Source organism: Taeniopygia guttata, chromosome Z (genome assembly GCF_048771995.1).
Source record: "Taeniopygia guttata chromosome Z, bTaeGut7.mat, whole genome shotgun sequence".
Lineage (NCBI taxonomy): Eukaryota > Metazoa > Chordata > Aves > Passeriformes > Estrildidae > Taeniopygia > Taeniopygia guttata.
Window position 1 is genome coordinate 55,128,866 of NC_133063.1, and position 25,614 is coordinate 55,154,479.

A 25,614-nucleotide genomic window follows, 5' to 3' on the forward strand; every position below is an offset into this window, starting at 1 on the left:
GAATTGACCTTACAAGAGCGCAATCCACGTTCTCCTCTACTCCAGTATCATGTCCTGAGCCAGGAATTCAGCTACCTTTCTTATCTTTGACAAGTCTGGTATAACAAAAAAACAGTGGGAAAGAGGTGATCCGGGGGAGTAAATTTTGTTTTGTTTTTGCTATTTCACACATTTTTCCCCCCTTTTCTTTTTTTGTATATTCCAGCAGAAGCACATGTGTCCTTGGGTATGACGCTAATGCTCGGAAAAGCTGCCGCAGTGAAGCAGTCCGTGCACCTGCGGCTCGGCCACCGCGGCCGCGACGGGCCCTGGCGGCGCCACTCGCGCCTCAGCGGCAGCACGTGAGAGCAGCGGGGCGCGCCCGCGGAGCCCGCCCGCGCCGCGCCCATTGGCCGTCGGGCGCCACACGTGACGTGGCGGCGGCGGCACATGTGGCCGTATTGCGGGCTGTCGGCGTCAGCCGCCATCTTCATTCGGCGCGCTGCGCTGGCGCTGGAGGAAGGAGGTAGGAGGGGGGCTGCGCGCTGCCCTAAGGGAAGTGGGGTGCTTTTTAGCGGCAGGACCCTCACCTCCACCGTCCCCACCAGCGCAGCGCCCGGCCCGGACGTGCTCAGCCCCGCCGGCAGGCAGCGGCGGCGTCCCGTGTCGGCGAGCCTCGGCGCGGGGCGCCATTTTCTGTTATTGCGCGGGGCGCCATTTTCTGTTATTTCGCGGTACGCTCCGAAGCCTGGCGGGAGGCGGCCGCTGATGTGTCTGTCTCCTGAAAGCAGGTCTGGCAGGACGCAACACAATGGAAGAAGACTGGAATGCGGAGATAGGGGCCGAGGCGTTACTCCCATCCCTTGAGAAGGTATGCGTGGGAGGGGCAGCTATGGCACTGGAGTATCTTTGTGTCTTTTCTCTTTCCTTCCTCCAACCCCTGTCCCTGCAGCCTGCGTGGCTGCTGGGCAGTGGTGTTCCCTGTTCTCCTGATTGGAAATGCGTTAGGCAGCCATAGGCCACTCCTCTCTTCGCTGTTACTGAAGAGAGGAGTTTTCGTTGCACTAGCAATTTACTTGGTGGTGTTTTGTTTGGATACTAGTGATTGTTGTCTGCTTAAGTGGGCTTGACATATCAGCTGTGTGTATTATGATTTTTGGTAATATTCAGATGTGGCCAGTGTGCCATTTAGCGTGAAATGCATTTTTCAGAAGATGCAGAAGGCAGCTTTTTTGAAGTGCATGACTTGGTTACTGTGTTTGTATTTAAATGCTTTGCTAGGCCTAAAGTCGTTGTGTTGTTGTGCCTTTTTTCTTTCTGCAGGTTAACTTGCTTGAGAGACCAAATGACGCCTCATCTGTCTTTACTTCAAGTGTAGACTCATTTGGTATGTGAAGGGTACTTTTGGCTTTGTTGATGTTTGGAAGAGTTGGTCCTTTGAGCATTGTACAAGATTAAGGGAAAATATAAAATTGCTGTGATATTTTAATGGGGCCCCTATAGAATAATGGCATCAAATTATATAGAGAACATAACGAATAGACTTTCTGACTGTCAGAGCTTCCTTATTTACTGCAATTATATAGTAACATGTACCTGCTAATGAGTCAAAGATAGCTTGGAATTTTAACTTAATTATTTTTTTTTTATTATTGTTACTGATGAATTTATGAACTCACAACATCAGCCAGTGACTAGTTTTGGTAGAAAAAGAAATTTTGCAGCCAAAGGTAACTTCCAGTAGTGGTTGTATTTCTAATGGCTAGTTGTGTATGATACATTAAATTTTGCCATTCACTTTCAATCAGCAGGCAGGTTCAGCTCCACGAAAGTCAAGCTCCCTCATGCATGACCATATTTTGGGGAGTCAAACACCAGAGTTGAGTGCCCTCCTCTTCCTCCTTCTTTCCCTGGATTTATAGCCTAAGCTTGGTGAGATGTGGGATGGGATCAGCTTTCCTGGCTCTGTCCCATCCTGTCTTGTGCTCCTTCATCTCCTCTTGTTGTGTGGTGCTGGTGGGTGAGCAGCAGAAAAGGCCCCAGTTCAGTATGAGCACTGCTCAGCACTAACTAAATCCATCTCTTTATTATCAATACTGTTTCTAAGAAATCCAAGGCACAGGCCAGTGCCAAGTGCTGTGGAGTGAATTGACTCTATCCCAGTCAAAAACAGCACAGTTGATTCTTTGGAAAAGTACTATACCATTTCTGTGTACTTTTCCTTGAACCCTGTTATAGTGGTTGAATGCTAGGCTTATTTGGTGCAGGGCACTAATGTCAAGCAGTTTTGTTGTAGACTTTCTAGCAGCAATTATGAAGTAACTTGCAAGCTGTATTTAAGCTCTGTAGTATTTATGGATACATAGGATGCTGTCATTTGCATATCAGCCCTTAAGATAAAATTTTAATGTCTATAACTGATGTGGAAAAAACAAACTGACTGACATACTTGTATACACACCAGGCTTTGGTGGTGAAGGAGCCACAGATGCTGTGCTAGGAGAACTTCATGCTGTCCTGTTCCTGATGATGTTCTTTGTCATTCCAATATGATAGAACAGGTGTTCAGCTGAAAAATAAGGACTGAGGAGTAAATTATGATCTAAGCTGGCTCTTTGGACCTTTGATAAATCCAGAAACTTCGGCCTGAATTGAGGAATACCTTGATTATGCATGTGACTTATGTTTATATATATATCTTTATTTCCTTTCTCTTTCCCTTAGAAGAGTGACTAAGGATAAGCATTAGAAATAAAAATAACTACATACTTACTGTCAACTGAATAAGCAATTCTGAGTAATAAAAAATAGAATTTTGTAGATCTGAGAGACATGTTTTCGAGTCCTCACTTCATAGCAGGAAACAACTGACTTTGCCCTCTTACTCTGTACTACCAGTTAAGAAAACTGTGAGGGACAAATGCTGTTAGTTGCCCTGGAACCAGAAGTCTTAATTGATCTGTGTCCTTCCTGAAGAGTTGAAGTTAGTGGTTTGATGAGCATATACACATATGAAAACAAATACTTAAAAGACGGAATGTATGATTTACTTCTTGAAATTGTACAGGAGAGCAGTACTGTTTTCTGTCAGGCTTCTTGGCAAGAAGTACTTCCCATCTTTAGTTTTTCATATGTTTAGGCGAAGCACTCAATTGTAACTTAAAGTTCTTGTGAAATCATTAAACAAGGACTGAGAACAGCAGATACAAGGGGCCAGACCTGCACATCAGAATTAAGCAAGCTTCAGTAATTGTGTGCTATGCTGTACTGCAGGTTTTCAAGAAGGAATTGAAGAAGATGCCACTACACAAACCAGAGGGTTTAAGGGGTTTGGGCGAGGTAAGTGCAAGTTTTCTGTATTGGCTGGTTTGTATGATGGCAGCATACACTGGTCACTCTTCCTGACTTTTCTCGTTCCCTGAGAGTGAGCCGTGAAGAGTGAAAGTGTTGAAATGACTTCTTCATCCAGATAAAAGGTACTTGATGTGCTAATGCAGAAGTGGGCAAAGTGAGTTACTGTGTGCAATGCTGTATTATTGCAGGTTTTCAAGAACGAAAGGCTGTAGGTGGGGCTGGTACACAAAACAGAGAGTTTAAAGGATTTTGTGGTAGCTTTGGACGAGGTGACAGTAAGTCTGATGGTTTGGTCTTTTTTTCATACTGAGTGCTTTGTATGTGCACAGTGTATGGTTGGTGATCTTCCCGGGTTGTTTTGCTCCCTGAGAACTACCATGAAGAACTGAGATCTGCTACTACTAGTTCTGTTCTTCAGCTGTGCTGTGGAATATGAATTGTGTCTTGAATATTACTGGTTCTAATACAGTATAGGTTGGCATTAATGAAGAAGTTCTTGGGATTGTTGCTCTTCAGATTTGTTGGAGCAAATAGCTGGCTTTAGTTGTTGAATTCCATTATTCTTACCTATATGATGATTTACAAGAGTTGATCAAGTAGCTTCCACCCCCCACCCCTCCTCCCCCGTGCCAGCCATTCAGGGGAGTGAGGGACATTTGTGCACATTTTAACATGCACTAGGAGCACTAATGACCAGGAGTGGGCAAACTGGGGTCAGTGTGGGTGTGGTATGGCAGATAACAGGTGGGGAAATGGTCATGGCATAGCAGTGAGGGTGTGGTGCAGCAGGGACCTGTGGTAAGTCAGTTTATGTGGCAGTCAGCACAGGTGGTACACAGCCATCCTCCTGGTGATGTGTTTTGTCTGGTAGATTGGTATTTTGGCTGTGTTTTTTGTTTTTTTTTTTTGTTGCCATTTCTCCCACCCCCTTTTACTAGATCCAGTACTTATTTACAAATGGTTAAAAGCTCTTGCTGTTGCTACTGCCTGCAAGTGTTTGCTAACTACACAGAACTTCCCCAAGAGGGAGGCAAGTGTCCAGACCGCTGGCTGCAGGGAGTGTCTGAGCCTGGTGTTAGTACCAGGGGATGGTGCAAAACAGAACAAAAAAAAAAAAACTGCCTACTGTGTAACCAAGTGAGTGATTTGCTCTGTCTGGGGTCAGAGCCTAAAGAAGAGGTGGAAGGGCCCTAAGAAGTATTAGAGGAAGCAAAAGAGAAATAAAATAAGGGAGTAACACCCTTCCAACTGCAAGAGAAACTCAGAAGGTGTCAGAGGAGCTCTGCCCTGCTTGCTGCCAGGCAGGAGGAGGAGACCTAGTAGATGGGGGGGAATAAAGAGGTCCCTCCCCAACCCCCATTGCCTTCCCAGGTGCCCTTACAGAATTAGGTGTGAGACTCTGCATCCAGAGGGTCAGGCAGATTATACTGAAGGAAAAAATGTGTCTGGAGGGTCTTCCAGTTGTACTTATTCTGTCAGATGGATCACAGCCTAAGGTCTTAAGAGTAAAGGAAGGGTGGTTCTAGTAGGTGACTCCTTTATAAGGGGAACTGAGTATGGTGACTGGACCCACCCCCACAGGGGAAGTCTGCTGTCTGCCTGGGGCCCATCTACAGGATATCACCAGGAGACTCCCTGAACTAATTCAGGTGATTGATTACCTACTTACTATTACCCAGATGTCTGATTATTACCCACTGTCCAAGTCTGCAGTGATGAGGTTGACAGCACCAGTGCAATTCAAAAGGACTTTAAGGCTCTGGTTCAGTTGGTTCATGGGACAGGAGCACAGGTGATGTTTTGCCCTCTTTCATCAGTAGCACAGATGAATGATGAAAAAAACAGGAGAGCCCATATTACCAGTAACTGGCTTAAGGGCTGGTGCCATCAGCGAATTTTGTTTTTTCTGGTCATGGGGCAATTTTCACAGCAGCAGGCCTGTTTTGAGTCAGGTAGGCTTCATCTGTCTTAACAAGGATTCTAGGCCAGAGTTGGCAGGGCTGATTGATAGGGCTTTAAAATAGGTTTGAAGGGGGAAGGAGATGAAACCAGGCTTTTTAGAGAGGAGGTTAAGGGTGGTAGGCCAGAGTCAGCAGTGAAATCAGCCCAGCTGAAGTGCATGCACATAGATACATGTAGTGTGGGTAACAAGACTGGCTGGAAGCTGTTGTACTGAAGGAAAACTGTGATGTAGTAGCTGTCATGGAAATGTGGTGGGATGACTTACGTGACTGGAGTGCTGCAATGGATGTCTGCTTGCTCTTCGGAAGGACTGGCAAGGGAGAAGAGGTGGAGGGGTCCCTTTGTATTTGAGAGAGGGTCTCGGCACTACAGAATGTATGATTAATGATAATAAGGTTGTGTGTCTATGGGCAAGGATCAGCAGAGGGTCAGCAAAGCTGACATCCTGGTGGATGTCTTACAGACCACCTAACCAGGATGAAGAGATGGATGAATTATTGTGTAAGCAGGTGGAGGATGTTTCAAGATCTTTAGGCCCTTGTTCATGTAGGAGAGTTTAACCTACCAAATAATCTGCTGGGAACTCAACACAGTGGAGAAGATGCAGTCTAGGAGCTTCTTGGAATGTATGGAGGACAGCTTTGTGTTACATCTGGGAAACTACAGGCCTGTTAACCTGCCTTTGGTGCCCAGCAAAATTATGGAACAGATCATCTTGAGTGTGATCACATGGCACATACAGTATGGCCAAGGGATCAGACCCAGCCAGCGTGGATTTTGGAGTGGCGTGTCCTGCCTGACTAATGTGATATCCTTTTGTGACCAAGTGACCCACGTAGTGGATGAGGGGATGTTGTCTACCTGGACTTTAGCAAAGCCTTTGACACCATCTCCCATAGCATATACCTGCTGTCAGCTTATGGCTTGCTGGGTTAAGAATTGACTAGACAGCTGGGCCCAGAGAGTTGTGAATGGTGCTGCATCCAGTTGGTGAGCAGTAACTTGGTAGTAGTGTCCCTCAGGGATCTATATTTGGCCCAGTCCTGTTTAGTATCTTTGCTGATGATCTGGACAATGGGATTAATCTACCATTAGCAAATTTGCAGATGATACTAAGTTGTGTGTGTTTTGATCTGCTGGAGTGCAGGAAGGCTCTGCAAAGGGACCTAGACAGGCTGGATTGATGGGCTGAATCCAGTGATAGGCTACACAAGTCCAAGTGCTGGGTACTGCCATTGGGTCTCAACAGTGCCCTGCAGCACTACAGGATGAGGCAAAGTGTCTGGACAGCAGACAGGCAGAAAGTAAGCTAGGGTACTGAACAGCCAGCTAAACATCAAGCAATGTGGTCAAGAAGGCAGGTGGCATCCTGGCCTGGATCAGCAGTAGTGTGGCCAGGACAGTGACTGTCCCCTGTACTTGGTGCTGGTTAGGCTATATCTTGAGTACTGTGTCCAGTTCTGGGCCCCTCAGTTTAGGAAGGACCTTGAGATGCTGGAGCAAGTCTAGAGAAGGGCAACAGGGCTGATGAAGGGTCTGGAGCACAGGGCCTGTAGGGAGAATGGAGGGAGTTGCATGTGTTTAGTTGGAGAAAAGGAGGCTTAGGGGGAAACCATATCAGTCCCTACAACTGAAAGGAGGTTGTAGCCAGGTGAGGATCAGCCTTTTTTTCCCAAGCAACTAGTGACTAGAGAAGAGGAAATAGTCTTAAGCTGCACCAGAGGAGATTTAGGCTGGACACAATGAACATTAGCTTGACTGGGACTTTGAGCAGCGTGATCTAGTGGGTGGCAACCCTGCCCGTAAGCAGGGAGGTTGTAACTAGGTGACCTTTAAGGTCTCTTCCAACCCAAACCATTCTGTCATTACTATGCATTTTCAGAAGTGCTCCTTGATACCTGAAGAACAATTGATTTGACTATATTTGGTTCAAATAATGATTGTTAGTAAGTGTTGCAGAGGCATCATGGTAATACTCATTGAGTGCATAAACATCATCCTTAATACATGATGGCAATTAATTTCTGTTAAAAAACAAGTAGCTTTTTTACAAAACCAGCACAGTTTCTATTCTTTCAAAAAATTAAGACCATTTTCCCACCTTTTGGACTGAATGGACTGTTATGGTAGGGAAATGTTAGACTTGTTTGAGTGAGCAAGAAAGCAGCATTTGGATGCAGGGCATTGATGGCAAGCAGTTTTGCTGTAAATTCTCTAGCAGCAATTATGAAGTAACTTGCAAGCTGTATTTAAGGTCTGTTGTTTTTATGGATACTTAGGATACTGTCTTTTGTGTGTCAGCCTTTAAGATGTAGTTTTTATTTGTTGATGTGAAAAACTGAACTGACTGACATCCTGGTGTACACCAGGCATTGGTGGAGAGGAATCCACAGATGCTGTACTAGGAGAACTTCCTGGTGTCCTGTACCAGATGATGCTCTTTATTTTTACGGTATGATAGAACAGCTGAATGCTTTCTGGCAAAAAAGTATCTCTTGTCTTCATTTTTTAATATATTTAGGAAAATCACTTTGTTATATTGTACATTTTATAGGACTAAAATGAATGAGAAAAACACTTACCAGATACAAGGGGCTAGACCTGCACATCAGAATTAGGCAAGCTTCAGTAATTATGTGCTATGCTGTACTGCAGGTTTTCAAGAAGGAATTGAAGAAGATGCCACTACACAAACCAGAGGGTTTAAGGGGTTTGGGCGAGGTAAGTGCAAGTTTTCTGTATTGGCTGGTTTGTATGATGGCAGCATACACTGGTCACTCTTCCTGACTTTTCTCGTTCCCTGAGAGTGAGCCGTGAAGAGTGAAAGTGTTGAAATGACTTCTTCATCCAGATAAAAGGTACTTGATGTGCTAATGCAGAAGTGGGCAAAGTGAGTTACTGTGTGCAATGCTGTATTATTGCAGGTTTTCAAGAACGAAAGGCTGTAGGTGGGGCTGGTACACAAAACAGAGAGTTTAAAGGATTTTGTGGTAGCTTTGGACGAGGTGACAGTAAGTCTGATGGTTTGGTCTTTTTTTCATACTGAGTGCTTTGTATGTGCACAGTGTATGGTTGGTGATCTTCCCGGGTTGTTTTGCTCCCTGAGAACTACCATGAAGAACTGAGATCTGCTACTACTAGTTCTGTTCTTCAGCTGTGCTGTGGAATATGAATTGTGTCTTGAATATTACTGGTTCTAATACAGTATAGGTTGGCATTAATGAAGAAGTTCTTGGGATTGTTGCTCTTCAGATTTGTTGGAGCAAATAGCTGGCTTTAGTTGTTGAATTCCATTATTCTTACCTATATGATGATTTACAAGAGTTGATCAAGTAGCTTCCACCCCCCACCCCTCCTCCCCCGTGCCAGCCATTCAGGGGAGTGAGGGACATTTGTGCACATTTTAACATGCACTAGGAGCACTAATGACCAGGAGTGGGCAAACTGGGGTCAGTGTGGGTGTGGTATGGCAGATAACAGGTGGGGAAATGGGCATGGCATAGCAGTGAGGGTGTGGTGCAGCAGGGACCTGTGGTAAGTCAGTTTATGTGGCAGTCAGCACAGGTGGTACACAGCCATCCTCCTGGTGATGTGTTTTGTCTGGTAGATTGGTATTTTGGCTGTGTTTTTTGTTTTTTTTTTTGTTGCCATTTCTCCCACCCCCTTTTACTAGATCCAGTACTTATTTACAAATGGTTAAAAGCTCTTGCTGTTGCTACTGCCTGCAAGTGTTTGCTAACTACACAGAACTTCCCCAAGAGGGAGGCAAGTGTCCAGACCGCTGGCTGCAGGGAGTGTCTGAGCCTGGTGTTAGTACCAGGGGATGGTGCAAAACAGAACAAAAAAAAAAAACTGCCTACTGTGTAACCAAGTGAGTGATTTGCTCTGTCTGGGGTCAGAGCCTAAAGAAGAGGTGGAAGGGCCCTAAGAAGTATTAGAGGAAGCAAAAGAGAAATAAAATAAGGGAGTAACACCCTTCCAACTGCAAGAGAAACTCAGAAGGTGTCAGAGGAGCTCTGCCCTGCTTGCTGCCAGGCAGGAGGAGGAGACCTAGTAGATGGGGGGGAATAAAGAGGTCCCTCCCCAACCCCCATTGCCTTCCCAGGTGCCCTTACAGAATTAGGTGTGAGACTCTGCATCCAGAGGGTCAGGCAGATTATACTGAAGGAAAAAATGTGTCTGGAGGGTCTTCCAGTTGTACTTATTCTGTCAGATGGATCACAGCCTAAGGTCTTAAGAGTAAAGGAAGGGTGGTTCTAGTAGGTGACTCCTTTATAAGGGGAACTGAGTATGGTGACTGGACCCACCCCCACAGGGGAAGTCTGCTGTCTGCCTGGGGCCCATCTACAGGATATCACCAGGAGACTCCCTGAACTAATTCAGGTGATTGATTACCTACTTACTATTACCCAGATGTCTGATTATTACCCACTGTCCAAGTCTGCAGTGATGAGGTTGACAGCACCAGTGCAATTCAAAAGGACTTTAAGGCTCTGGTTCAGTTGGTTCATGGGACAGGAGCACAGGTGATGTTTTGCCCTCTTTCATCAGTAGCACAGATGAATGATGAAAAAAACAGGAGAGCCCATATTACCAGTAACTGGCTTAAGGGCTGGTGCCATCAGCGAATTTTGTTTTTTCTGGTCATGGGGCAATTTTCACAGCAGCAGGCCTGTTTTGAGTCAGGTAGGCTTCATCTGTCTTAACAAGGATTCTAGGCCAGAGTTGGCAGGGCTGATTGATAGGGCTTTAAAATAGGTTTGAAGGGGGAAGGAGATGAAACCAGGCTTTTTAGAGAGGAGGTTAAGGGTGGTAGGCCAGAGTCAGCAGTGAAATCAGCCCAGCTGAAGTGCATGCACATAGATACATGTAGTGTGGGTAACAAGACTGGCTGGAAGCTGTTGTACTGAAGGAAAACTGTGATGTAGTAGCTGTCATGGAAATGTGGTGGGATGACTTACGTGACTGGAGTGCTGCAATGGATGTCTGCTTGCTCTTCGGAAGGACTGGCAAGGGAGAAGAGGTGGAGGGGTCCCTTTGTATTTGAGAGAGGGTCTCGGCACTACAGAATGTATGATTAATGATAATAAGGTTGTGTGTCTATGGGCAAGGATCAGCAGAGGGTCAGCAAAGCTGACATCCTGGTGGATGTCTTACAGACCACCTAACCAGGATGAAGAGATGGATGAATTATTGTGTAAGCAGGTGGAGGATGTTTCAAGATCTTTAGGCCCTTGTTCATGTAGGAGAGTTTAACCTACCAAATAATCTGCTGGGAACTCAACACAGTGGAGAAGATGCAGTCTAGGAGCTTCTTGGAATGTATGGAGGACAGCTTTGTGTTACATCTGGGAAACTACAGGCCTGTTAACCTGCCTTTGGTGCCCAGCAAAATTATGGAACAGATCATCTTGAGTGTGATCACATGGCACATACAGTATGGCCAAGGGATCAGACCCAGCCAGCGTGGATTTTGGAGTGGCGTGTCCTGCCTGACTAATGTGATATCCTTTTGTGACCAAGTGACCCACGTAGTGGATGAGGGGATGTTGTCTACCTGGACTTTAGCAAAGCCTTTGACACCATCTCCCATAGCATATACCTGCTGTCAGCTTATGGCTTGCTGGGTTAAGAATTGACTAGACAGCTGGGCCCAGAGAGTTGTGAATGGTGCTGCATCCAGTTGGTGAGCAGTAACTTGGTAGTAGTGTCCCTCAGGGATCTATATTTGGCCCAGTCCTGTTTAGTATCTTTGCTGATGATCTGGACAATGGGATTAATCTACCATTAGCAAATTTGCAGATGATACTAAGTTGTGTGTGTTTTGATCTGCTGGAGTGCAGGAAGGCTCTGCAAAGGGACCTAGACAGGCTGGATTGATGGGCTGAATCCAGTGATAGGCTACACAAGTCCAAGTGCTGGGTACTGCCATTGGGTCTCAACAGTGCCCTGCAGCACTACAGGATGAGGCAAAGTGTCTGGACAGCAGACAGGCAGAAAGTAAGCTAGGGTACTGAACAGCCAGCTAAACATCAAGCAATGTGGTCAAGAAGGCAGGTGGCATCCTGGCCTGGATCAGCAGTAGTGTGGCCAGGACAGTGACTGTCCCCTGTACTTGGTGCTGGTTAGGCTATATCTTGAGTACTGTGTCCAGTTCTGGGCCCCTCAGTTTAGGAAGGACCTTGAGATGCTGGAGCAAGTCTAGAGAAGGGCAACAGGGCTGATGAAGGGTCTGGAGCACAGGGCCTGTAGGGAGAATGGAGGGAGTTGCATGTGTTTAGTTGGAGAAAAGGAGGCTTAGGGGGAAACCATATCAGTCCCTACAACTGAAAGGAGGTTGTAGCCAGGTGAGGATCAGCCTTTTTTTCCCAAGCAACTAGTGACTAGAGAAGAGGAAATAGTCTTAAGCTGCACCAGAGGAGATTTAGGCTGGACACAATGAACATTAGCTTGACTGGGACTTTGAGCAGCGTGATCTAGTGGGTGGCAACCCTGCCCGTAAGCAGGGAGGTTGTAACTAGGTGACCTTTAAGGTCTCTTCCAACCCAAACCATTCTGTCATTACTATGCATTTTCAGAAGTGCTCCTTGATACCTGAAGAACAATTGATTTGACTATATTTGGTTCAAATAATGATTGTTAGTAAGTGTTGCAGAGGCATCATGGTAATACTCATTGAGTGCATAAACATCATCCTTAATACATGATGGCAATTAATTTCTGTTAAAAAACAAGTAGCTTTTTTACAAAACCAGCACAGTTTCTATTCTTTCAAAAAATTAAGACCATTTTCCCACCTTTTGGACTGAATGGACTGTTATGGTAGGGAAATGTTAGACTTGTTTGAGTGAGCAAGAAAGCAGCATTTGGATGCAGGGCATTGATGGCAAGCAGTTTTGCTGTAAATTCTCTAGCAGCAATTATGAAGTAACTTGCAAGCTGTATTTAAGGTCTGTTGTTTTTATGGATACTTAGGATACTGTCTTTTGTGTGTCAGCCTTTAAGATGTAGTTTTTATTTGTTGATGTGAAAAACTGAACTGACTGACATCCTGGTGTACACCAGGCATTGGTGGAGAGGAATCCACAGATGCTGTACTAGGAGAACTTCCTGGTGTCCTGTACCAGATGATGCTCTTTATTTTTACGGTATGATAGAACAGCTGAATGCTTTCTGGCAAAAAAGTATCTCTTGTCTTCATTTTTTAATATATTTAGGAAAATCACTTTGTTATATTGTACATTTTATAGGACTAAAATGAATGAGAAAAACACTTACCAGATACAAGGGGCCAGACCTGCACATCAGAATTAGGCAAGCTTCAGTAATTATGTGCTATGCTGTACTGCAGGTTTTCAAGAAGGAATTGAAGAAGATGCCACTACACAAACCAGAGGGTTTAAGGGGTTTGGGCGAGGTAAGTGCAAGTTTTCTGTATTGGCTGGTTTGTATGATGGCAGCATACACTGGTCACTCTTCCTGACTTTTCTCGTTCCCTGAGAGTGAGCCGTGAAGAGTGAAAGTGTTGAAATGACTTCTTCATCCAGATAAAAGGTACTTGATGTGCTAATGCAGAAGTGGGCAAAGTGAGTTACTGTGTGCAATGCTGTATTATTGCAGGTTTTCAAGAACGAAAGGCTGTAGGTGGGGCTGGTACACAAAACAGAGAGTTTAAAGGATTTTGTGGTAGCTTTGGACGAGGTGACAGTAAGTCTGATGGTTTGGTCTTTTTTTCATACTGAGTGCTTTGTATGTGCACAGTGTATGGTTGGTGATCTTCCCGGGTTGTTTTGCTCCCTGAGAACTACCATGAAGAACTGAGATCTGCTACTACTAGTTCTGTTCTTCAGCTGTGCTGTGGAATATGAATTGTGTCTTGAATATTACTGGTTCTAATACAGTATAGGTTGGCATTAATGAAGAAGTTCTTGGGATTGTTGCTCTTCAGATTTGTTGGAGCAAATAGCTGGCTTTAGTTGTTGAATTCCATTATTCTTACCTATATGATGATTTACAAGAGTTGATCAAGTAGCTTCCACCCCCCACCCCTCCTCCCCCGTGCCAGCCATTCAGGGGAGTGAGGGACATTTGTGCACATTTTAACATGCACTAGGAGCACTAATGACCAGGAGTGGGCAAACTGGGGTCAGTGTGGGTGTGGTATGGCAGATAACAGGTGGGGAAATGGGCATGGCATAGCAGTGAGGGTGTGGTGCAGCAGGGACCTGTGGTAAGTCAGTTTATGTGGCAGTCAGCACAGGTGGTACACAGCCATCCTCCTGGTGATGTGTTTTGTCTGGTAGATTGGTATTTTGGCTGTGTTTTTTGTTTTTTTTTTTGTTGCCATTTCTCCCACCCCCTTTTACTAGATCCAGTACTTATTTACAAATGGTTAAAAGCTCTTGCTGTTGCTACTGCCTGCAAGTGTTTGCTAACTACACAGAACTTCCCCAAGAGGGAGGCAAGTGTCCAGACCGCTGGCTGCAGGGAGTGTCTGAGCCTGGTGTTAGTACCAGGGGATGGTGCAAAACAGAACAAAAAAAAAAAACTGCCTACTGTGTAACCAAGTGAGTGATTTGCTCTGTCTGGGGTCAGAGCCTAAAGAAGAGGTGGAAGGGCCCTAAGAAGTATTAGAGGAAGCAAAAGAGAAATAAAATAAGGGAGTAACACCCTTCCAACTGCAAGAGAAACTCAGAAGGTGTCAGAGGAGCTCTGCCCTGCTTGCTGCCAGGCAGGAGGAGGAGACCTAGTAGATGGGGGGGAATAAAGAGGTCCCTCCCCAACCCCCATTGCCTTCCCAGGTGCCCTTACAGAATTAGGTGTGAGACTCTGCATCCAGAGGGTCAGGCAGATTATACTGAAGGAAAAAATGTGTCTGGAGGGTCTTCCAGTTGTACTTATTCTGTCAGATGGATCACAGCCTAAGGTCTTAAGAGTAAAGGAAGGGTGGTTCTAGTAGGTGACTCCTTTATAAGGGGAACTGAGTATGGTGACTGGACCCACCCCCACAGGGGAAGTCTGCTGTCTGCCTGGGGCCCATCTACAGGATATCACCAGGAGACTCCCTGAACTAATTCAGGTGATTGATTACCTACTTACTATTACCCAGATGTCTGATTATTACCCACTGTCCAAGTCTGCAGTGATGAGGTTGACAGCACCAGTGCAATTCAAAAGGACTTTAAGGCTCTGGTTCAGTTGGTTCATGGGACAGGAGCACAGGTGATGTTTTGCCCTCTTTCATCAGTAGCACAGATGAATGATGAAAAAAACAGGAGAGCCCATATTACCAGTAACTGGCTTAAGGGCTGGTGCCATCAGCGAATTTTGTTTTTTCTGGTCATGGGGCAATTTTCACAGCAGCAGGCCTGTTTTGAGTCAGGTAGGCTTCATCTGTCTTAACAAGGATTCTAGGCCAGAGTTGGCAGGGCTGATTGATAGGGCTTTAAAATAGGTTTGAAGGGGGAAGGAGATGAAACCAGGCTTTTTAGAGAGGAGGTTAAGGGTGGTAGGCCAGAGTCAGCAGTGAAATCAGCCCAGCTGAAGTGCATGCACATAGATACATGTAGTGTGGGTAACAAGACTGGCTGGAAGCTGTTGTACTGAAGGAAAACTGTGATGTAGTAGCTGTCATGGAAATGTGGTGGGATGACTTACGTGACTGGAGTGCTGCAATGGATGTCTGCTTGCTCTTCGGAAGGACTGGCAAGGGAGAAGAGGTGGAGGGGTCCCTTTGTATTTGAGAGAGGGTCTCGGCACTACAGAATGTATGATTAATGATAATAAGGTTGTGTGTCTATGGGCAAGGATCAGCAGAGGGTCAGCAAAGCTGACATCCTGGTGGATGTCTTACAGACCACCTAACCAGGATGAAGAGATGGATGAATTATTGTGTAAGCAGGTGGAGGATGTTTCAAGATCTTTAGGCCCTTGTTCATGTAGGAGAGTTTAACCTACCAAATAATCTGCTGGGAACTCAACACAGTGGAGAAGATGCAGTCTAGGAGCTTCTTGGAATGTATGGAGGACAGCTTTGTGTTACATCTGGGAAACTACAGGCCTGTTAACCTGCCTTTGGTGCCCAGCAAAATTATGGAACAGATCATCTTGAGTGTGATCACATGGCACATACAGTATGGCCAAGGGATCAGACCCAGCCAGCGTGGATTTTGGAGTGGCGTGTCCTGCCTGACTAATGTGATATCCTTTTGTGACCAAGTGACCCACGTAGTGGATGAGGGGATGTTGTCTACCTGGACTTTAGCAAAGCCTTTGACACCATCTCCCATAGCATATACCTGCTGTCAGCTTATGGCTTGCTGGGTTAAGAATTGACTAGACAGCTGGGCCCAGAGAGTTGTGAATGGTGCTGCATCCAGTTGGTGAGCAGTAACTTGGTAGTAGTGTCCCTCAGGGATCTATATTTGGCCCAGTCCTGTTTAGTATCTTTGCTGATGATCTGGACAATGGGATTAATCTACCATTAGCAAATTTGCAGATGATACTAAGTTGTGTGTGTTTTGATCTGCTGGAGTGCAGGAAGGCTCTGCAAAGGGACCTAGACAGGCTGGATTGATGGGCTGAATCCAGTGATAGGCTACACAAGTCCAAGTGCTGGGTACTGCCATTGGGTCTCAACAGTGCCCTGCAGCACTACAGGATGAGGCAAAGTGTCTGGACAGCAGACAGGCAGAAAGTAAGCTAGGGTACTGAACAGCCAGCTAAACATCAAGCAATGTGGTCAAGAAGGCAGGTGGCATCCTGGCCTGGATCAGCAGTAGTGTGGCCAGGACAGTGACTGTCCCCTGTACTTGGTGCTGGTTAGGCTATATCTTGAGTACTGTGTCCAGTTCTGGGCCCCTCAGTTTAGGAAGGACCTTGAGATGCTGGAGCAAGTCTAGAGAAGGGCAACAGGGCTGATGAAGGGTCTGGAGCACAGGGCCTGTAGGGAGAATGGAGGGAGTTGCATGTGTTTAGTTGGAGAAAAGGAGGCTTAGGGGGAAACCATATCAGTCCCTACAACTGAAAGGAGGTTGTAGCCAGGTGAGGATCAGCCTTTTTTTCCCAAGCAACTAGTGACTAGAGAAGAGGAAATAGTCTTAAGCTGCACCAGAGGAGATTTAGGCTGGACACAATGAACATTAGCTTGACTGGGACTTTGAGCAGCGTGATCTAGTGGGTGGCAACCCTGCCCGTAAGCAGGGAGGTTGTAACTAGGTGACCTTTAAGGTCTCTTCCAACCCAAACCATTCTGTCATTACTATGCATTTTCAGAAGTGCTCCTTGATACCTGAAGAACAATTGATTTGACTATATTTGGTTCAAATAATGATTGTTAGTAAGTGTTGCAGAGGCATCATGGTAATACTCATTGAGTGCATAAACATCATCCTTAATACATGATGGCAATTAATTTCTGTTAAAAAACAAGTAGCTTTTTTACAAAACCAGCACAGTTTCTATTCTTTCAAAAAATTAAGACCATTTTCCCACCTTTTGGACTGAATGGACTGTTATGGTAGGGAAATGTTAGACTTGTTTGAGTGAGCAAGAAAGCAGCATTTGGATGCAGGGCATTGATGGCAAGCAGTTTTGCTGTAAATTCTCTAGCAGCAATTATGAAGTAACTTGCAAGCTGTATTTAAGGTCTGTTGTTTTTATGGATACTTAGGATACTGTCTTTTGTGTGTCAGCCTTTAAGATGTAGTTTTTATTTGTTGATGTGAAAAACTGAACTGACTGACATCCTGGTGTACACCAGGCATTGGTGGAGAGGAATCCACAGATGCTGTACTAGGAGAACTTCCTGGTGTCCTGTACCAGATGATGCTCTTTATTTTTACGGTATGATAGAACAGCTGAATGCTTTCTGGCAAAAAAGTATCTCTTGTCTTCATTTTTTAATATATTTAGGAAAATCACTTTGTTATATTGTACATTTTATAGGACTAAAATGAATGAGAAAAACACTTACCAGATACAAGGGGCCAGACCTGCACATCAGAATTAGGCAAGCTTCAGTAATTATGTGCTATGCTGTACTGCAGGTTTTCAAGAAGGAATTGAAGAAGATGCCACTACACAAACCAGAGGGTTTAAGGGGTTTGGGCGAGGTAAGTGCAAGTTTTCTGTATTGGCTGGTTTGTATGATGGCAGCATACACTGGTCACTCTTCCTGACTTTTCTCGTTCCCTGAGAGTGAGCCGTGAAGAGTGAAAGTGTTGAAATGACTTCTTCATCCAGATAAAAGGTACTTGATGTGCTAATGCAGAAGTGGGCAAAGTGAGTTACTGTGTGCAATGCTGTATTATTGCAGGTTTTCAAGAACGAAAGGCTGTAGGTGGGGCTGGTACACAAAACAGAGAGTTTAAAGGATTTTGTGGTAGCTTTGGACGAGGTGACAGTAAGTCTGATGGTTTGGTCTTTTTTTCATACTGAGTGCTTTGTATGTGCACAGTGTATGGTTGGTGATCTTCCCGGGTTGTTTTGCTCCCTGAGAACTACCATGAAGAACTGAGATCTGCTACTACTAGTTCTGTTCTTCAGCTGTGCTGTGGAATATGAATTGTGTCTTGAATATTACTGGTTCTAATACAGTATAGGTTGGCATTAATGAAGAAGTTCTTGGGATTGTTGCTCTTCAGATTTGTTGGAGCAAATAGCTGGCTTTAGTTGTTGAATTCCATTATTCTTACCTATATGATGATTTACAAGAGTTGATCAAGTAGCTTCCACCCCCCACCCCTCCTCCCCCGTGCCAGCCATTCAGGGGAGTGAGGGACATTTGTGCACATTTTAACATGCACTAGGAGCACTAATGACCAGGAGTGGGCAAACTGGGGTCAGTGTGGGTGTGGTATGGCAGATAACAGGTGGGGAAATGGTCATGGCATAGCAGTGAGGGTGTGGTGCAGCAGGGACCTGTGGTAAGTCAGTTTATGTGGCAGTCAGCACAGGTGGTACACAGCCATCCTCCTGGTGATGTGTTTTGTCTGGTAGATTGGTATTTTGGCTGTGTTTTTTGTTTTTTTTTTTTGTTGCCATTTCTCCCACCCCCTTTTACTAGATCCAGTACTTATTTACAAATGGTTAAAAGCTCTTGCTGTTGCTACTGCCTGCAAGTGTTTGCTAACTACACAGAACTTCCCCAAGAGGGAGGCAAGTGTCCAGACCGCTGGCTGCAGGGAGTGTCTGAGCCTGGTGTTAGTACCAGGGGATGGTGCAAAACAGAACAAAAAAAAAAAACTGCCTACTGTGTAACCAAGTGAGTGATTTGCTCTGTCTGGGGTCAGAGCCTAAAGAAGAGGTGGAAGGGCCCTAAGAAGTATTAGAGGAAGCAAAAGAGAAATAAAATAAGGGAGTAACACCCTTCCAACTGCAAGAGAAACTCAGAAGGTGTCAGAGGAGCTCTGCCCTGCTTGCTGCCAGGCAGGAGGAGGAGACCTAGTAGATGGGGGGGAATAAAGAGGTCCCTCCCCAACCCCCATTGCCTTCCCAGGTGCCCTTACAGAATTAGGTGTGAGACTCTGCATCCAGAGGGTCAGGCAGATTATACTGAAGGAAAAAATGTGTCTGGAGGGTCTTCCAGTTGTACTTATTCTGTCAGATGGATCACAGCCTAAGGTCTTAAGAGTAAAGGAAGGGTGGTTCTAGTAGGTGACTCCTTTATAAGGGGAACTGAGTATGGTGACTGGACCCACCCCCACAGGGGAAGTCTGCTGTCTGCCTGGGGCCCATCTACAGGATATCACCAGGAGACTCCCTGAACTAATTCAGGTGATTGATTACCTACTTACTATTACCCAGATGTCTGATTATTACCCACTGTCCAAGTCTGCAGTGATGAGGTTGACAGCACCAGTGCAATTCAAAAGGACTTTAAGGCTCTGGTTCAGTTGGTTCATGGGACAGGAGCACAGGTGATGTTTTGCCCTCTTTCATCAGTAGCACAGATGAATGATGAAAAAAACAGGAGAGCCCATATTACCAGTAACTGGCTTAAGGGCTGGTGCCATCAGCGAATTTTGTTTTTTCTGGTCATGGGGCAATTTTCACAGCAGCAGGCCTGTTTTGAGTCAGGTAGGCTTCATCTGTCTTAACAAGGATTCTAGGCCAGAGTTGGCAGGGCTGATTGATAGGGCTTTAAAATAGGTTTGAAGGGGGAAGGAGATGAAACCAGGCTTTTTAGAGAGGAGGTTAAGGGTGGTAGGCCAGAGTCAGCAGTGAAATCAGCCCAGCTGAAGTGCATGCACATAGATACATGTAGTGTGGGTAACAAGACTGGCTGGAAGCTGTTGTACTGAAGGAAAACTGTGATGTAGTAGCTGTCATGGAAATGTGGTGGGATGACTTACGTGACTGGAGTGCTGCAATGGATGTCTGCTTGCTCTTCGGAAGGACTGGCAAGGGAGAAGAGGTGGAGGGGTCCCTTTGTATTTGAGAGAGGGTCTCGGCACTACAGAATGTATGATTAATGATAATAAGGTTGTGTGTCTATGGGCAAGGATCAGCAGAGGGTCAGCAAAGCTGACATCCTGGTGGATGTCTTACAGACCACCTAACCAGGATGAAGAGATGGATGAATTATTGTGTAAGCAGGTGGAGGATGTTTCAAGATCTTTAGGCCCTTGTTCATGTAGGAGAGTTTAACCTACCAAATAATCTGCTGGGAACTCAACACAGTGGAGAAGATGCAGTCTAGGAGCTTCTTGGAATGTATGGAGGACAGCTTTGTGTTACATCTGGGAAACTACAGGCCTGTTAACCTGCCTTTGGTGCCCAGCAAAATTATGGAACAGATCATCTTGAGTGTGATCACATGGCACATACAGTATGGCCAAGGGATCAGACCCAGCCAGCGTGGATTTTGGAGTGGCGTGTCCTGCCTGACTAATGTGATATCCTTTTGTGACCAAGTGACCCACGTAGTGGATGAGGGGATGTTGTCTACCTGGACTTTAGCAAAGCCTTTGACACCATCTCCCATAGCATATACCTGCTGTCAGCTTATGGCTTGCTGGGTTAAGAATTGACTAGACAGCTGGGCCCAGAGAGTTGTGAATGGTGCTGCATCCAGTTGGTGAGCAGTAACTTGGTAGTAGTGTCCCTCAGGGATCTATATTTGGCCCAGTCCTGTTTAGTATCTTTGCTGATGATCTGGACAATGGGATTAATCTACCATTAGCAAATTTGCAGATGATACTAAGTTGTGTGTGTTTTGATCTGCTGGAGTGCAGGAAGGCTCTGCAAAGGGACCTAGACAGGCTGGATTGATGGGCTGAATCCAGTGATAGGCTACACAAGTCCAAGTGCTGGGTACTGCCATTGGGTCTCAACAGTGCCCTGCAGCACTACAGGATGAGGCAAAGTGTCTGGACAGCAGACAGGCAGAAAGTAAGCTAGGGTACTGAACAGCCAGCTAAACATCAAGCAATGTGGTCAAGAAGGCAGGTGGCATCCTGGCCTGGATCAGCAGTAGTGTGGCCAGGACAGTGACTGTCCCCTGTACTTGGTGCTGGTTAGGCTATATCTTGAGTACTGTGTCCAGTTCTGGGCCCCTCAGTTTAGGAAGGACCTTGAGATGCTGGAGCAAGTCTAGAGAAGGGCAACAGGGCTGATGAAGGGTCTGGAGCACAGGGCCTGTAGGGAGAATGGAGGGAGTTGCATGTGTTTAGTTGGAGAAAAGGAGGCTTAGGGGGAAACCATATCAGTCCCTACAACTGAAAGGAGGTTGTAGCCAGGTGAGGATCAGCCTTTTTTTCCCAAGCAACTAGTGACTAGAGAAGAGGAAATAGTCTTAAGCTGCACCAGAGGAGATTTAGGCTGGACACAATGAACATTAGCTTGACTGGGACTTTGAGCAGCGTGATCTAGTGGGTGGCAACCCTGCCCGTAAGCAGGGAGGTTGTAACTAGGTGACCTTTAAGGTCTCTTCCAACCCAAACCATTCTGTCATTACTATGCATTTTCAGAAGTGCTCCTTGATACCTGAAGAACAATTGATTTGACTATATTTGGTTCAAATAATGATTGTTAGTAAGTGTTGCAGAGGCATCATGGTAATACTCATTGAGTGCATAAACATCATCCTTAATACATGATGGCAATTAATTTCTGTTAAAAAACAAGTAGCTTTTTTACAAAACCAGCACAGTTTCTATTCTTTCAAAAAATTAAGACCATTTTCCCACCTTTTGGACTGAATGGACTGTTATGGTAGGGAAATGTTAGACTTGTTTGAGTGAGCAAGAAAGCAGCATTTGGATGCAGGGCATTGATGGCAAGCAGTTTTGCTGTAAATTCTCTAGCAGCAATTATGAAGTAACTTGCAAGCTGTATTTAAGGTCTGTTGTTTTTATGGATACTTAGGATACTGTCTTTTGTGTGTCAGCCTTTAAGATGTAGTTTTTATTTGTTGATGTGAAAAACTGAACTGACTGACATCCTGGTGTACACCAGGCATTGGTGGAGAGGAATCCACAGATGCTGTACTAGGAGAACTTCCTGGTGTCCTGTACCAGATGATGCTCTTTATTTTTACGGTATGATAGAACAGCTGAATGCTTTCTGGCAAAAAAGTATCTCTTGTCTTCATTTTTTAATATATTTAGGAAAATCACTTTGTTATATTGTACATTTTATAGGACTAAAATGAATGAGAAAAACACTTACCAGATACAAGGGGCTAGACCTGCACATCAGAATTAGGCAAGCTTCAGTAATTATGTGCTATGCTGTACTGCAGGTTTTCAAGAAGGAATTGAAGAAGATGCCACTACACAAACCAGAGGGTTTAAGGGGTTTGGGCGAGGTAAGTGCAAGTTTTCTGTATTGGCTGGTTTGTATGATGGCAGCATACACTGGTCACTCTTCCTGACTTTTCTCGTTCCCTGAGAGTGAGCCGTGAAGAGTGAAAGTGTTGAAATGACTTCTTCATCCAGATAAAAGGTACTTGATGTGCTAATGCAGAAGTGGGCAAAGTGAGTTACTGTGTGCAATGCTGTATTATTGCAGGTTTTCAAGAACGAAAGGCTGTAGGTGGGGCTGGTACACAAAACAGAGAGTTTAAAGGATTTTGTGGTAGCTTTGGACGAGGTGACAGTAAGTCTGATGGTTTGGTCTTTTTTTCATACTGAGTGCTTTGTATGTGCACAGTGTATGGTTGGTGATCTTCCCGGGTTGTTTTGCTCCCTGAGAACTACCATGAAGAACTGAGATCTGCTACTACTAGTTCTGTTCTTCAGCTGTGCTGTGGAATATGAATTGTGTCTTGAATATTACTGGTTCTAATACAGTATAGGTTGGCATTAATGAAGAAGTTCTTGGGATTGTTGCTCTTCAGATTTGTTGGAGCAAATAGCTGGCTTTAGTTGTTGAATTCCATTATTCTTACCTATATGATGATTTACAAGAGTTGATCAAGTAGCTTCCACCCCCCACCCCTCCTCCCCCGTGCCAGCCATTCAGGGGAGTGAGGGACATTTGTGCACATTTTAACATGCACTAGGAGCACTAATGACCAGGAGTGGGCAAACTGGGGTCAGTGTGGGTGTGGTATGGCAGATAACAGGTGGGGAAATGGGCATGGCATAGCAGTGAGGGTGTGGTGCAGCAGGGACCTGTGGTAAGTCAGTTTATGTGGCAGTCAGCACAGGTGGTACACAGCCATCCTCCTGGTGATGTGTTTTGTCTGGTAGATTGGTATTTTGGCTGTGTTTTTTGTTTTTTTTTTTGTTGCCATTTCTCCCACCCCCTTTTACTAGATCCAGTACTTATTTACAAATGGTTAAAAGCTCTTGCTGTTGCTACTGCCTGCAAGTGTTTGCTAACTACACAGAACTTCCCCAAGAGGGAGGCAAGTGTCCAGACCGCTGGCTGCAGGGAGTGTCTGAGCCTGGTGTTAGTACCAGGGGATGGTGCAAAACAGAACAAAAAAAAAAAACTGCCTACTGTGTAACCAAGTGAGTGATTTGCTCTGTCTGGGGTCAGAGCCTAAAGAAGAGGTGGAAGGGCCCTAAGAAGTATTAGAGGAAGCAAAAGAGAAATAAAATAAGGGAGTAACACCCTTCCAACTGCAAGAGAAACTCAGAAGGTGTCAGAGGAGCTCTGCCCTGCTTGCTGCCAGGCAGGAGGAGGAGACCTAGTAGATGGGGGGGAATAAAGAGGTCCCTCCCCAACCCCCATTGCCTTCCCAGGTGCCCTTACAGAATTAGGTGTGAGACTCTGCATCCAGAGGGTCAGGCAGATTATACTGAAGGAAAAAATGTGTCTGGAGGGTCTTCCAGTTGTACTTATTCTGTCAGATGGATCACAGCCTAAGGTCTTAAGAGTAAAGGAAGGGTGGTTCTAGTAGGTGACTCCTTTATAAGGGGAACTGAGTATGGTGACTGGACCCACCCCCACAGGGGAAGTCTGCTGTCTGCCTGGGGCCCATCTACAGGATATCACCAGGAGACTCCCTGAACTAATTCAGGTGATTGATTACCTACTTACTATTACCCAGATGTCTGATTATTACCCACTGTCCAAGTCTGCAGTGATGAGGTTGACAGCACCAGTGCAATTCAAAAGGACTTTAAGGCTCTGGTTCAGTTGGTTCATGGGACAGGAGCACAGGTGATGTTTTGCCCTCTTTCATCAGTAGCACAGATGAATGATGAAAAAAACAGGAGAGCCCATATTACCAGTAACTGGCTTAAGGGCTGGTGCCATCAGCGAATTTTGTTTTTTCTGGTCATGGGGCAATTTTCACAGCAGCAGGCCTGTTTTGAGTCAGGTAGGCTTCATCTGTCTTAACAAGGATTCTAGGCCAGAGTTGGCAGGGCTGATTGATAGGGCTTTAAAATAGGTTTGAAGGGGGAAGGAGATGAAACCAGGCTTTTTAGAGAGGAGGTTAAGGGTGGTAGGCCAGAGTCAGCAGTGAAATCAGCCCAGCTGAAGTGCATGCACATAGATACATGTAGTGTGGGTAACAAGACTGGCTGGAAGCTGTTGTACTGAAGGAAAACTGTGATGTAGTAGCTGTCATGGAAATGTGGTGGGATGACTTACGTGACTGGAGTGCTGCAATGGATGTCTGCTTGCTCTTCGGAAGGACTGGCAAGGGAGAAGAGGTGGAGGGGTCCCTTTGTATTTGAGAGAGGGTCTCGGCACTACAGAATGTATGATTAATGATAATAAGGTTGTGTGTCTATGGGCAAGGATCAGCAGAGGGTCAGCAAAGCTGACATCCTGGTGGATGTCTTACAGACCACCTAACCAGGATGAAGAGATGGATGAATTATTGTGTAAGCAGGTGGAGGATGTTTCAAGATCTTTAGGCCCTTGTTCATGTAGGAGAGTTTAACCTACCAAATAATCTGCTGGGAACTCAACACAGTGGAGAAGATGCAGTCTAGGAGCTTCTTGGAATGTATGGAGGACAGCTTTGTGTTACATCTGGGAAACTACAGGCCTGTTAACCTGCCTTTGGTGCCCAGCAAAATTATGGAACAGATCATCTTGAGTGTGATCACATGGCACATACAGTATGGCCAAGGGATCAGACCCAGCCAGCGTGGATTTTGGAGTGGCGTGTCCTGCCTGACTAATGTGATATCCTTTTGTGACCAAGTGACCCACGTAGTGGATGAGGGGATGTTGTCTACCTGGACTTTAGCAAAGCCTTTGACACCATCTCCCATAGCATATACCTGCTGTCAGCTTATGGCTTGCTGGGTTAAGAATTGACTAGACAGCTGGGCCCAGAGAGTTGTGAATGGTGCTGCATCCAGTTGGTGAGCAGTAACTTGGTAGTAGTGTCCCTCAGGGATCTATATTTGGCCCAGTCCTGTTTAGTATCTTTGCTGATGATCTGGACAATGGGATTAATCTACCATTAGCAAATTTGCAGATGATACTAAGTTGTGTGTGTTTTGATCTGCTGGAGTGCAGGAAGGCTCTGCAAAGGGACCTAGACAGGCTGGATTGATGGGCTGAATCCAGTGATAGGCTACACAAGTCCAAGTGCTGGGTACTGCCATTGGGTCTCAACAGTGCCCTGCAGCACTACAGGATGAGGCAAAGTGTCTGGACAGCAGACAGGCAGAAAGTAAGCTAGGGTACTGAACAGCCAGCTAAACATCAAGCAATGTGGTCAAGAAGGCAGGTGGCATCCTGGCCTGGATCAGCAGTAGTGTGGCCAGGACAGTGACTGTCCCCTGTACTTGGTGCTGGTTAGGCTATATCTTGAGTACTGTGTCCAGTTCTGGGCCCCTCAGTTTAGGAAGGACCTTGAGATGCTGGAGCAAGTCTAGAGAAGGGCAACAGGGCTGATGAAGG

At 45.5% G+C, this 25,614-nt stretch overlaps 1 protein-coding gene across 4 annotated transcripts in view; it reads left to right on the forward strand.

Moving 5' to 3' along the window:
• Nucleotides 1-374: 374 nt before the first annotated feature.
• The window catches only part of DDX4 (DEAD-box helicase 4), an 87,352-nt gene continuing 62,112 nt past the window's right edge, over nucleotides 375-25,614 (forward strand). Inside the window, exons 1-5 of one of the 4 annotated variants that reach the window (XM_072922775.1) lie at nucleotides 375-505; nucleotides 768-850; nucleotides 1,303-1,366; nucleotides 3,253-3,318; nucleotides 22,040-22,105. In XM_072922775.1, coding sequence (XP_072778876.1) covers nucleotides 430-505; nucleotides 768-850; nucleotides 1,303-1,366; nucleotides 3,253-3,318; nucleotides 22,040-22,105 — 355 coding nt within the window. In that variant the 5' untranslated portion in view covers nucleotides 375-429. Of the gene's footprint in view, nucleotides 506-767; nucleotides 851-1,302; nucleotides 1,367-3,252; nucleotides 3,319-7,950; nucleotides 8,017-22,039; nucleotides 22,106-25,614 lie in introns of all 4 variants that reach the window. The other 3 variants (XM_072922773.1, XM_072922772.1, XM_072922774.1) reach the window with 3 other exon arrangements.